At 38.5% G+C, this 14533-nt stretch overlaps 1 protein-coding gene across 1 annotated transcript; it reads right to left on the bottom strand.

Moving 5' to 3' along the window:
- Window positions 1-1141: 1141 nt before the first annotated feature.
- LOC126601238 (cyclin-D4-1-like) lies at window positions 1142-3596 on the bottom strand. The gene is made up of 7 exons (XM_050267919.1): window positions 3477-3596; window positions 2954-3296; window positions 2495-2581; window positions 2276-2374; window positions 1984-2185; window positions 1764-1891; window positions 1142-1627 (listed from the first exon to the last, which is right to left on the bottom strand). Exons 1-7 carry the CDS (start codon window positions 3512-3514, stop codon window positions 1403-1405), a joined length of 1122 nt encoding a protein of 373 aa, XP_050123876.1. The 5' UTR covers window positions 3515-3596; the 3' UTR covers window positions 1142-1402.
- Between the last annotated feature and the right edge of the window lie 10937 nt (window positions 3597-14533).

Here is a 14533-nt window from a genome sequence, read left to right as displayed (position 1 = left end):
CCTACGGTGTAGCTAACATCCCCGAAAACCTAGTGTTGTACTTGTACTCGATCAGGTCGAGAGTGGAAGAGTTGAACCACTGTTCATCTTCTTCCTCTAAGAATTTTAGAAGTTCTGGATTTTTCCCTCTCTTAGGACTTAAAAATCGTTAATAAATTGACTTCAATCTCTTAAAACTTGAAAATCTCTCACCCAAATATGGCACGTTCTCATTAATATTATTAGTCAATAAGGGAGATATTTGAACTTGGATCCAAATCTTTGTCGGATCCTCTTTGTGAGGATTTCGGAAATCCATGAATCGTGTCCGTTCATCGTACATCATGCAGTTAGAAATTATTTTAAATATTTTTATTTAAAATTAAACACAAATAGTACCTGATAAAAACTGACCGCATGATGTACGATGAACGGATATGATTCACGAATTCTCAAGATCCTCACCAAAAGAATCCAGAGAGAATCATGTTGGCTTGAACTCAAGTCCAATGAAACACACGAACACTGCTTCAACCAACTAACCTAATCACAATTGTTTATATAGGTTTGCAAAGGGTTCATTCCCAAGATTATGTTTGGACCAATCTTACATCAGTACTACAAATGGAGGTGGATTGTCTGCCCTCCTATTTCCATACTTTTTCCATCCCCTCATGTTTTGTGTGGTCACGGTTAAACCACGTCAACATTTTATATTCCTATTACTTTTTGTTTTATTATTTTTATAAAAAAATCAGTATAAAATATTGACGTGACTTAATCGTGATCACATAAACAGGAGAGGAAGAAAAAATAATGGAAATGGTAGGGCAGACACTCCACCTCCACTACAAATACCGCATGATGCTCAGATTTTGACCGGTCACCACTCAAAACAAATAATGGTGGCCCTCCAAATACAGCCAGTGGGATGGGACCTATCAAAACCCCATTGCCAATCCCAATAGCAACAGACACTGCTCATCACTCCTCAACACTGGCCACCATTTTAATATCCAGAGTTGGTCACAGTTTTGTCAAATTTTAAATTCATCCATCTAGTTTTTTAATTCTTAATTTTTTAATTTTTTTAATTTTATATATATATACACACACGCACACACAAGCATTACTGATAAATTGTAAAAATCAAATTCGAGACTTCGGGTGTAAAATTTTATTGATCTAGAATTGTCACTGAAGGGAAAAGGTAAAAAACAAAACTGTTTCCCTAAACACCACCAACATATCTTTCAAAATGCTGTGATTGCGAACCCTTTGGATGATTGGATCTTCACCACATTTCAAATCTATGGTTCTCTCTCTCTGTATATTAATGCTATAGGGGACCTCCAAAACCACACCAAAACTTCCCATTCAACCAAACTGATTGGCTGGGGTGTGAAGGAGAAAAGTTCACACCTCATGACTGATTGTCTGGTTTCCTCCTCTTAATGTCTGGACTACTATGTGAAGAATTTGCACATGATCCAACTATAAATTCATCACTTTTACAGCTCAAGCATGCAGCATCCAACACCCCATTCGGACTTGGGGGCACCGACGGACCTGAGGCGCTTCCCCGATTGGCGGAATCACTGATCAATGACAAATCTTTCATCAGTTCAATACACTTCAACACTCTTTCCTGAAAGTTCCACAAACAGAAAAGCTTCAAAAACCATTACATTGGGAAAAAGATCAAATAATATCCAAGAAACTTTCTAAGAGCTAAAGCAAATTTGTCCTGTCAAGGGTTTGCATCTCTGGAACAACCTTTTTACCTTGTCTACATGTACGAAACAAGAAATGGCCTTATCGACGTCTACTGATTGTGCTTGTATTTCTCCTGAAATACAAATTGCGACTGCTGCAGCGATTTCCGAAGGCCTGAATTCCAAAAAGTGAATACCTGCATTCATTCCCATCCAACAGTTCATTGAATTCAAATACTCAAGAACATCAAAGTACAAAATATAGCTCATCACAGAGTAAAAAAAAGACCTCTGATTGTGCTCAAAACGAGTTGTTGTGATCTACCGATGGACGATGTCAACGGATGTTGATCATCACATATCTTGCCGAGGAAGTAGTCAATGAAAGTGTAAGGAGTACAAACTTGCATTCTCCATTTTAGGGTGCTCATCACAAGTAGTTCCATTCTTAGTATAGTTTTTGCTTCAAACACAAACTTCGGATCTCCAACCTGTGCACAATCAACACATAATCAATACCAGCTTCCGAATTTTCAAAATGCAAGTCCAACAATAGTTATCGAAGCACATGATTTCTATACCTGTAAGTCCACAGACTGAGGTACATTAGTCTCTTCTACTTTGGCTGCTATTGATAAACAAGCCACGGCTAGCAATTGCAACGCCCAAGTTTTACCTCTCTGTATTGACACGAAAAGTGAAGTACAAGATCAAGAACAGAAGCAGCATAAATGAGAACACATTGTATGTAAAGGAAGTGAGAAAAAGAAGCAAATTTTCGGTCTACTTCCAAAACTTACAGGCAATTCATAAAGCGAAAGGAAGCGATCCCAGTAGTTCATAGATAGCCAAACACACAATGGCCCAAAACTGTAATGGGAATGAGCCTGTTGATCACAACACACAACAATTCAACCTAATTCAGTAATCATGAAAACCGAAAGTCTATACATTGGCAATCAAAATGAGAGAAACATAAGCCAGCATCCAAATTTAGAACACAAATGAGATGCCACAGAAAATCAGATAAGGAACGGACGCCATGATCATGGATCCCACAACAACTTAGATAGACTCGGGACATGTCCAAAACAATCAAAAAATTCACACTGTAAAAAACATGTCTTAAGAAGCTCTTGAAGAACAAAACCCAGTTGCAGAAACCTGAATAGCATTCGCAAAAACCAGTAAAAATGCAAAATCATTAGAAGTAAAAACAATAACCCAATGGAGCAGAAGAGGGTAAAAACTCCACCAACCTTCCAAATCCAATCAAGGGCCTCCCTTCTAGTGCTTAAGTCTAATTCCCCAGAACGCAGTCTCCTCAGATAATCGTGTGTGGGCAAATGCTCACTCTCCCTCTTAACCATTTCAGTCACACCCACTTCACTCTGTGATGGAAAATCTATCATGGACTTAGATCTACAGTTGTGATCAAAATTGGGGTCTTGATTGGTTTTGTGGGAAATTGATGGGGAGTGCCCCAAGTCATCTGTGGCATTAGAATCAAGATCATCAAAGCAGGTATTCGAATTTTCTGCACATAGAAGGTTTGAGGTGGCAGAGTCAAAGCTGTCTGCCATTGGAGCACCTTGAGATGCCCTGTAAAACCCAACAAAATCTCATCAAATTAGAGCCTGGGTTTTATCAAAGATGGCATTTTCATGGCACAACAGAACCCAAGAACAAGTGAGAGTCTGTCTACAAACCAAGTGTGATTGTGGTGTAGATACAAACAGAGTGAATAGGAGAGAGAGAGAGAGAGAGAGAGAGTAAGAGTACATAGGCAAAGAGAGTAGCTTTATGTAGGAACTGAGCATGCGTGTTTTAGGGCAAACGAGAGATTGGGGGGAGTGAGGGGAGCGAAGGCTGTGGATTCGTAGATACAGAACCAAAAATGAAAAGCAACAAAGCCCAAATGAGAGAACCAAACAACTTGCTCTTTTATATATTCATTTTTGGTTTGAGAAAATTCAAATATTATGGAATTAATATAAAAACATAATAAAAACAAAATACATACTAAACTTTTATTGAGGTTGTAACTTAGTATTATGATCTAGTAATATTATCTCTATTTGTATGTCAGAGTCATAACTTCGACTCTCGTTGATGGCAAGTTCACTACCACATTATTATGGTTGACACATTGTTAGGCCAAACCCAAATTCTCCACCGTTAGTGTAAATATTATTTGTATTAAAAAAAACTTTAATTGACGTTTTTGCAAAACTAATTACATCATTGTTATATTAATGATGAAACAAACGTGTGATCTAGTTCTAGGCTTCATGTAAGCCACACTTCCAGCAGTGGGACCAAAATGTATGATTGGACATCGTTTTGGGAGCAGGATAGGTCACATGATTGTTAGCGCATCAATTTAATAAATGATCAAATTATCGGGCTTGACTACAATATTTACATTAATTTAATATAATTATTATCTGATTGTCGAGATGTTGATTATATTAAATACACGTAAGTATGGTAGACAAATCCTAAACTTTGTATAAAAAAAAGATCAAACAACCATACAAACATTAAGCATAAACTGATGTGATTTAAAAAAAAAAAAAAAAAACTCATGAAACAATGCGAGAAAATTAAAATCTCATGGTTTATTTTAAAAATAACTTAAACCTAAAATGTGTTAAATATAGTTGATCATTTGTTGTTGGGTAAATAACTTTTATGAGAGGCTGAATGAAGGGTATTAGGTTTGTGATAATGCATATAATGGTAAAATGAGACTTTGTACCCTTTTACTGTCATTCGAAAATAAATTGGAGGCTTATAAGAGAGTGAACAACTGATGAGGACTTCTTAAAATTGCAACATTTAGAGGATGATATATATATATATATATATATATATATATATATATATCCAAATCCACATTCAGATCATTTGGAGGGAGGAGAAAATAATGACTATACATTTAGTATATCCAACACTCAAGTCTCAACCCAAGTTTTAGTAAAAATTAGTGGCGACTTAGGATTCAAAATTTAATTGGATTAAATTTACATTACCAAATTATTACATTACCAAATTAAGGAGCATATAAAAAATCTTGGTAGAATTGAACCAAATAAAACAAAAGAAGAACGTTCTCATCTTTCCAAAACGGCTCGGAAATTTAATTAAAAAAAAAAAAAAAGAGATGAACAAACACTTAGAGGCTCAAACCTCCTCCTTTCCAAATCCCAACATAGGATCCTCTCCGAATTCTCTTTGTGAGGATCATAGGAATCCATGAATCGTGTCCGTTTATTATATATTGTACTGTCAATTTTTGACATGTACTGTTTATGTTCAATTTTAAATAAAAAAAATTTAAAATGATTTCTGACCACATTATGTACAATGAACGGACATGATTCACGGATCCTCAGAACCCTCACAAAAAGGATCCAGATTCTTCCAAATCACATAGGCGAGAAGGAATGACGTATTCTGGACAACAAATTTTTTTCGTCAGAAGGTAGACATTAATAAAATAAAGTTCAAACAGACAGATTATAGCGTATGTAGCTCTAGAAAGGATCGATATACAAAATGAAGACGCCACTTATGCAAACAAATAATGAGTAAAAATTCTTCCCTATAGCAATTACAAATAGTACATAAAGAAAAAAAAACATAAAAGAGTTTCAACCAAAAAACAGATCCTCCATAGGGGCTTAGACAGTAGAGACCCAGAGGTTGCTAATAAAGAAAATCCTAGAAGCCTAGGTGAGGGATGACCTGCCGCAGCTGGCCAGAAACTAGAAGCGTCTAACAACCCACACTCCGATTCTGTACCACAAAACAACAATTATTTCACCCTTACATCGACAAACCTTTAAAAGCCCAAATAAAAAGCAATACTAAACCGCATACTAACAACATAAAAAAAATCCAAAACAAAACTAAAAACTATCACCAATAAACCTACAAACCGAAAGGAGCAACCAAATCTCATAACTATAACCATTGCTCGAGGACCAATAAGAACATAGTTCCAACGCCAACGAAGTAGAACGTGAATTCAGATCCAAAGAACGAGCGACGTAAATCGTCACGCTGAACCCAAGTGCTTGGTTTCGGACACCTTCAACTAGATAATCGATGATTCACTCAGGGGGGAGCGCAGCAGACACAAAAGCTTGGTCGGCCTTCTCAATCGAAAATAGGTAAATTGACCATAAAGGAAAGTCTTGAGGGTTGGATTTGTAGTATGGGTTAGGGAATTGAGATTCATTTGGGGCTAACGGAAATCTGGTACACAATAGCAAGAAAAAAGGAAGAATTTGGAGGAATCTAAAAATGGGAAAAATGAGTTCCTGAACCACCATCGGATGAGAGGTGGGGCAAACACCACCACCTTAGGAAAGATGGGGCACGCTACCATCATATGAGAGATGGAGCAAAAAAAGCCAATGGAGGAGAAATACAAGAAAAGGAAATGTGGGAAAAGAGGTAGAGAAATGAGAAAGGGGAGACACTAGGTAAGGGAAGGGGACTAGAGGAAAACGAGGCACGAGGGGGGACTGAAGAAATGAGTGGGGGTAGGGGGAGGTAAAAAGGAGGGGTGACATGGTCTTTGGGAGGAAGAGGGGAAGATGGGAGGGGGAGGAGGACGAGATGGAATGGGTATTTTGGTTGCCATCGACGGGGGTACTGAGGATGGGAGTGGGGGGTAGGGGAGGTAAAGGGAGGGGTGGCGTAGTTTTTGGGAATGAGATGAGAAGACGGGAAGTAGGTTTGGCACATGGGTTGTGTCTGTTGTGTTCGTGTCATTTTCATGTAACACCTAGTATCTTAATGGGTCGTGTTTTGTCACACCCGTTATCTTAACGGGTCTTTAACAGATCGGGTCACTTTAAAGTGACCCGACTCGTTATGACCCATTAAGAAAAATATATTTTTTTCTTAAATTTGCACATACCACACATGGCCACATAAATATTACTTCAAAACATTAAAACACATTTGTCGTTTAACTACTACATCTACACTTGAAAATAAGAGCCTAATAAACAAACATTCATGCACTGCTAGTCTATTACAAAATATTCAATGCGCAAGGATATGCAAAATAAAAGAGTTTTTGTTTTCAAGGTTGTAAAGCCTTTCTCAAAAGTTAAACTTTGCCAATGGAATTCAAAGCTTACATGTTATTCCTTTTACAAAATCCTCAATTTTCATTGATTATCATGACATAAGATTTTGTGGTATCCACTAGTGTAAATATTTTAAATTGAAGATTGAATTCATTCATTGTATTCATATAGGGTCAAGGAGTGTAGCTGTAAAAAAATCATCAAAATCGGAGTTAAAATAACTGTTAAATCGTGATTTTTCGTTGATAACCGTCGAAAAAGTTTGTCCCGTTACTTGATCTCTGAATGTTTGTTTTTTACGATTTTTGGTGTATGCGATCTTGAAGCATATACAAACAAGTTTGATGGTTGGATTGTTGAAATTAGTTTCGTAGAATGCGTATCTCATCAAAACGATAGATTTACTAACACTTAGAGTTTATTTGTACTTTTATTAAGTATAACATAAGATTTTGTGGTATCCACTTGTGTAAATATTTTAAATTGAAGATCAAATTCATTCATTGTATTCATATAGGGTCAGGGAGTGTAGTTGTAAAAAATCATCAAATTCGGAGTTAAAATAACCGTTAAATTGTGATTTTTCGTTGATAACCATTGAAAAGTTTTGTTCGTTACTTGATCTTTGAATGTTTGTTTTTTGTAATTTTTAGCGTATGCGATCTCGAAGTATATACAAACATATGTGACGGTTCGATCGTTGAAACTAGTTTTGTAGAATGCGTATCCCATCAAAACAATAGATTCATTAACACTTAAAAGTTTATTTTCATTAAGTATAACATAAGATTTTGTGGTATCCACTAGTGTAAATATTTTAAATTGAAGATCAAGTTTATTCATTGTATTCATATAGAGTCAAGGAGTGTAGCTGTAAAAAAATTATCAAAATCGGAGTTAAAATAACAGTTAAATCATGATTTTTCGTTGATAATCGTCTAAACGTTTTGTCTCGTTACTTGATCTTTGAATGTTTTTTTTTTTGTGATTTTTGACGTATGCGATCTTGAAGTATATACAAACAAGTTTGACGGTTGGATCGTTGAATTTAGTTTCATAGAATGCGTATCCCAACAAAACGATAGATTCACTAACACTTAATAGTTTATTTATACTTTCATTAAGTATAACATAAGATTTTGTGGTACCCACTAGTGTAAATATTTTAAATCGAAGATCGAATTCATTCATTATATTCATATAGGATCAAGGAGTGTAGCTGTAAAAAATCATCAAAATCGGAGTTAAAATAACCGTTAAATCGTGATTTTTTGTTGATAACCATCAGAAAGTTTTGTCTCGGTACTTGATCTCTGAATGTTTGTTTTTTGAGATTTTTGGCATATGCGATCTTGAAGCATATACAAACAAATTTGACAGTTAGATCATTGAAATTAGTTTCATAGAATGCGTATCCCATCAAAACGATAAATTCACTAACACTTAGAGTTTATTTATACTTTCATTAAGTAAAACATAAGATTTTGTGGTATCCACTAGTGTAAATATTTTAAATTGAATATCGAATTCATTCATTGTATTCATATATGGTCAAGGTGTAACATCCCTCATCACCCAGGGGAGTGATCCTTAAATGTATATTCTCATCCCTACCTAGTACGAGGCCTTTTGGGAGCTCACTAGCTTCGGGTTCCGTAGGAACTTCGAAGTTAAGCGAGAAGGAGGCTAGAGCACTCCCAGGATGGGTGACCCACTAGGAAGTTGCTCGTGAGTTCTTAAAAACAAAACCGTGAGGGAATGGTAAACTTAAAGCGGACAATATCGTGCTATGGTGGTGGAACGGGCCCGGGATGTGGTGGACCCGGGTCGGGATGTGACAAATGGTATCAGAGCCAATCCCTGGCCGGAAGTGTGCCGACGAGGACGCCGAGCCCCTAAGGGGGGTGGATTGTAACATCCCACATTGCCCAGGGGAGTGATCCTTAAATGTATATTCCTATCCCTACATAGCACGATGTTTTTTCGGAGCTCATTGGCTTCGGGTTCCGTAGGAACTCCAAAGTTAAGCAAGAAGGAAGCCAGAGCATTCCCAGGATGGGTGACCTACTGGGAAGTTGCTCGTGAGTTCCAAAAATAAAATCGTGAGGGAATGGTAAGCCCAAAGCAGACAATATCGTGCTACGGTGGTAGAACGGGTCTGGGATGTGGTGGACCCGGGTCGGGATGTGACAAATGGTATCAGAGCCAATCCTTGGCCGGAAGTGTGCCGATGAGGATGTCGGGCCCCTAAGAGGGGTGGATTGTAACATCCCACATCGCCCAAGGGAGTGATCCTTAAATGTATATTCTCATCCTACCTAGCACAAGGCCTTTGAGAGCTCACTGGCTTTGGGTTCTGTAAGAACTCCGAAGTTAAGCAAGAATGAGGCCAGGTCACTCCCAGGATTTGTGACCCACTGGGAAGTTGCTCATGAGTTCCCAAAAACAAAACTGTGAGGGAATGGTAAGCCCAAAGCGGACAATATCGTGCTACGGTAGTGGAAAGGGCCTGAGATGTGGTGGACCCGGGCTGGGATGTGACACAAGGAGTCTAACTGTAAAAAAATATCAAAATCAGAGTTAAAATAACCGTTAAATCATGATTTTTCGTTGATAACCGTCGAAAAGTTTTCTCCCGTTACTTGATCTCTAAATGTTTGTTTTTTGCAATTTTTGGCGTATGCGATCTCGAAGTATATACAAACATGTTTGATGGTTGGATCGTTGAAACTAGTTTCGTAGAATACGTATCTCATCAAAACAATAGATTCACTAACACTTAAGAGTTTATTCATACTTTCATTAAGTATAACATAAAATTTTGTGGTATCCACTAATGTAAATATTTTAAATTGAAGATTGAGTTCATTCATTGTATTCGTATAGGGTCAAGGAGTGTAGGTGTAAAAAATCATCAAAATTGGGGTTAAAATAACCATTAAATTGTGATTTTTCGTTGATAACCGTCGAAAAGTTTTGTCCCGTTACTTGATCTCAGAATGTTTGTTTTTTTGCAACTTTTTGCTGATGCGATCTCGAAGCATTTACAAACAAGTTTGAAGGTTGGATTGTTGAAATTAGTTTCGTATAATTCGTATCCCATCAAGTTCAATGGTGTGTGTTGTGGATGCAAATTTTCTCCTCCTCGATCTTGGACGATTTTGCACCTACAAAACAACTAGCACCTTAGGTTAAGGCCAAAAGGCTCACGCGCCCACGATGAATGGGGGGGGGGGGCTTTGGCCGAAGAACCTCCGATGCCAAAGTTAGAATTTTAGAGAGAAATAGTGTTTAGAGTATTTGGGATTTTTTGTAAGAGAATTGGAATGACTTTTTGGTGAGAATAGGTGCCTATTTATAGGATTAAGCTTACCCATTTTTCCCCTTGGTGTGGCCGGCCTTGATGGTTTTTGTGGTTATGATTTTGGCTTAATTAGCCAATTTATTGGCTAATTAAGTATGAAAGAAGTAAATGGGAGGTTATAAAATTATTTATTTGTATAAATGGGGTAGTAAAATGGGGAAAAGTAAGAAAGACTAAGAAGAATGTGAGGTGACCGGCCACTACCTATTTTTAGGGTGAATGGGATATATTTTGTGATTAATTGGGTAATTTAATTGATGTTTAATGGATTAATTGGGTAATTAATCCATTAATTAACCAATTAACATTATTTTGTAGGTTACCTTGCAAAAAGGGATTTGATGAGATGGACTTTGAATTGGTTACCTCTTTTGGAGCATTTTTGATTTTGTTGAAAGATGATTCTCTGCTTGACACACCCCGATCCTAGAATCAAGGCGTGCTGGCCGGGATGTGACACCGCTACTCGCGCGTAGGAATCCCAATGTGCCTCAAGGGTATTCTTGTCCTTTTTTATCCAAAGATCCACGTGTCGCCTTGTGATTATTTTTGGCTCCACAAATGCCCCCACACCTGTTGGGCTGCTCGTAAGAAAGGGCAGCAGGTGTAGAGATCTTCTTGCTTCAGGAAACGTAGGATTGCTCCCTATTTTGATGTTGATTCTCTCTTTAATTGGAAATTAAGTCCTTCTAGGAAAGGGAAATAAACTTCTCTCAAAGCCTATTTAAGTCCACCTTAAGTGGGTTATTAAATCAACTTTGGAGAGCAATTTATTCTACCCCACAAGAGAGAAAAAGTTAGAGGATATTTGTTCCCCCTCCTCTAGCAATCTTCTACATCTTGCCCGTGCAAAGGACCGTCTTTCGTTGATTTCTTCATCTTCTCCGTGCCGCACCGATGTAAGAAAAATTTAATTTTTCTTGCCTTCTTCTTGGATAGTGCTATTGCGGGGCAGTCGTCGGGGTGGTGCGGCACGTCAGCTGGCAGGGGCCAGGGGTTTGCTCGGCATGGGCCGAGGAGATGTTGTGGCAGGGACCACTGCTTGGGCAGCTTGGCTTGGCTTGAGCCAAGGGCAGCTTGTGCGGTTGGGGTCGCGGATTGTGGCGCTGGGGCGCAGTGCTAGGCAAGCCGCATGGCTCATGTCCTTTGGGCTCTTGGACCTGACTCGGGCCATGTTGGCGATTGAAAGAAATGAGGAGATTGTGGGTCTTATGGGCTGCTAGAATGTTGGGTATGCATGCCTCCTGCTTGCTGGTCCAAGAGGAAAAAAATGAGGGATAGGCCAGTATAGGTTGAGCTCCTATGCTGAGTATCGTGAATGGCATTGTTGAAGGTGGAAATAAGAGATCTTCCCCGCCTTAGATTCACGATCTTAAGCATGTCGTTTCTGAGCTTCCTTTTGCTGCAAATGATGAAGAGTTGATTGCTGCTTATAACCAAGTGATCCACTTCAAGAGAATCGTTGATAGGCTTGAACCCCAAGTGTTGGAACTTCAAGGCGTAGTGAAGATCAACGAAAGTCTGAAGAAGGAAGTGGATGAGTTATAGTTCATCCACGTTGGTCTGCTCGAGGAGGATGAGCAACTGAAAGGTGAAAAGGCTGGGCTTGGGGTTTCGAGACCTTCTTTATTTCTCCGAAAGACTTGCTTGATTTTACTTTTGAGGCTTCTATTGGTGAAGTAGTTGGAGAAGTTAGTGAAAGATTATTTTGTGAAAACATGTTCATTTAAGCAACATCTATAGCATGCAATTAACAATTAAAAGGCGGAATCATGCTTATATGCACTTAAAAACAAAACATTAACCATGAAATTCAAAGCCTAGTAGATTGGTGAACCTTGACTCAACTTAAAACAACATTTGTTAGTTGAGAAATTATACCTTTGTAGATTCCTCTTTGCATAAGCAAAGGCTAATCACCCAAAGAGAGGGCCTTCATTCCTTGCATCTTAGATCTATGGATTTGGATGGATGAAATGGTTCTCCAAGTTCCCAAAATTGAGAACCTCTAAGTCTCTTCACCAAGGTTAGATTGGAGAAGAAATGAGTGACCTTGGAGTAGTAGGATTGCTAGCTAAAGCCTCCAAGGAGGCCGACCACTTTAGAGAGAAAGGAGAGCTTATGTTCTCATCCTTTCCCCAAAAGAAAACCCTAAATGAATTTTGGCTATAAAGTCATATTTATACCTTTATTCATTGGAGTGGCAAACTTGTAATTAAGTCCAAAACCCACTCCTTTAACAAAATGGCCGGCCATAGGGTTTCATTGGGCTTTTAAGGCCTTTGTGAATTATTTGTTATTAAGTTGTCATACAACTTAAGTCAATGGGCTTGATGTTCGAAGCCCATTGGGCCTTGAGGCCCAAAACTATCCCAAGGTCTTTAACGAACTTATTCGTTTGATTAATTAACATATTAATTAATCCTTGCCATAAATAATTAAACCATTTAATTATTCTTACTCATCTCCATTGTTTCTTCAATCTCCACCTTACACGGTGTACGATCCATTAGGTTCCTTTTAGCGAGGCAATGGGCGATTAAAACCATTTCAAATCGATTGTGAATTGAAACTTACTTTCAATTCTCCCTTTAGTGATTATACACGTTTAGGGCTTCCACAAACCATGAGTGACACCTAGCAGTATGTCATGGTTACCCAAGCTAATCAGAAGAGGTGGAGAACCTATTCAGTTTAGGATTACAATGCAATACGGTCTTTCTCTAATACAATACTCTTGACCACATTGTTTGGTTTGATAGTTTATTCATGTCTACTATCCAATGTGATTCATTTACTTATATGATTACTTTGAATGTAATTTGGAACGACTTCCTAAATCTCATTCATACTCTGGCCAGAGATTCTTAATCATATCATAGAGTATTCTCCCTCAAACGGTTTGAAGGTTAGAGATCCCTTGTTGCGCATTCACTTGCCTCCATGGCTAAGTGGCTTAACCCCAACTATGCGGTGGACACCCGCGAATGGAGTGACTTTGACATAATCAAAGATCAAGGACCTAACCACAAGACAATTATGATGCCTCAGGTCAAAGGACTACTTTGCATTATCCCAACCATGAGTTCTCATGTGACATGAGTATGAGAACTCCTCGTTGATCGTGTTCAGTGGACTCATTCGTTATTGAGCACCTACATGCTTATCTTGGTGTCAATCACACCAATGACTTGAGACTAGTCACTCTCCCTAAGAGAAGACATAGCATGTACTGATCTTAACGGATTGTCAATGCCCAATTGGTAATCCTATGATCAGGAACGTTTAGGATATGTATACGAAAGAGAATGGTCTCATAAATCTAACTTGTTTAAATTACATTCTCATAATTACATATTCCTTGGACTTATCGTTTAAGCATATAATATTTATATGAGACGGCTTAAAACAATAATCTTTACCCTTGATATTAAACTAGATTAGTTTAACATGTGAAATGTCCGTAAAGTATCATCACATGATTGGTTTTAGGGCACATTTCCAACAGTTAGTGCCCAGGCTAGGGCAGCCGGGGGTGAAGCGCCAGATGATACCGCTGCTAAGAGCGTTATGGCTGCTGAAGGTGTGGCGACCGCGTAGTCGTCGGATGTCCAAGTTGCTATAGTCTTTTAAGTAGCCTTTAGGATTTTATTTGTTTTTCCTTGTAGCTCTTGTTTTGCTTGAACTCATTCGACCTTTGCTAGTTGTTTATAAACATGTTTTCCTTCGCTTTTCTTCATCTTCGTTTTTTTTGTTCATGCCCTAACCTTTAGACTTGATAGACCAATGGCAGGCATGCTACTTTTTTATAAGCAGACAAGCCCGCTTAGCCTATGCAGCCGTAGGTGTTGGTGTAGAACTTTGCAAAGTTGTTAGCCATAGGGTTGGCAGCTGGATGCCTTACTTACAGAAGCAAACAAGTCCGCGTAACCACTAGGCTGTTAACCTTGGCTTTCTCCAATTCTGTAGGTTGCGTAGCAAGTATCACAACACTTTAGGACTTGATGTAGGTTGTTCCGCGCATGGCAGAGGTGAAGCTTATCGACTACGTAGCATGTCGGCAGTGGATAAAACTTCATATATGCGTGCTAGCTTGTTTAACCTTTCATAAGAATGTGCGGTTGTATAAGTCTAGCGCGGTTTTACTACTCGAAGGGCAAGCCGTAGGTAGTCTTCCAGAATCCGTAGGCTACCTTAGTGCACGATAGCAGCTTTAAGGTTCCAGGGCAGCCGTCTGTAGGGCGTACTGCATAATGTGCCCCCTCCGTCTCTGGGGTCCGATTCCCCACGAATTAGGCCAAGAAACCCAAAATCCTTCAGTTAGCTAAGCTTTGAAAAAGACCATTGTGGCTACTTATAGGAATCCC

Source organism: Malus sylvestris, chromosome 15, assembly GCF_916048215.2.
Source record: "Malus sylvestris chromosome 15, drMalSylv7.2, whole genome shotgun sequence".
Taxonomy (NCBI): domain Eukaryota; kingdom Viridiplantae; phylum Streptophyta; class Magnoliopsida; order Rosales; family Rosaceae; genus Malus; species Malus sylvestris.
The sequence above is the reverse complement of the archived record's forward strand: the minus strand, read 5'-3'. Positions and strand labels throughout refer to the sequence as shown.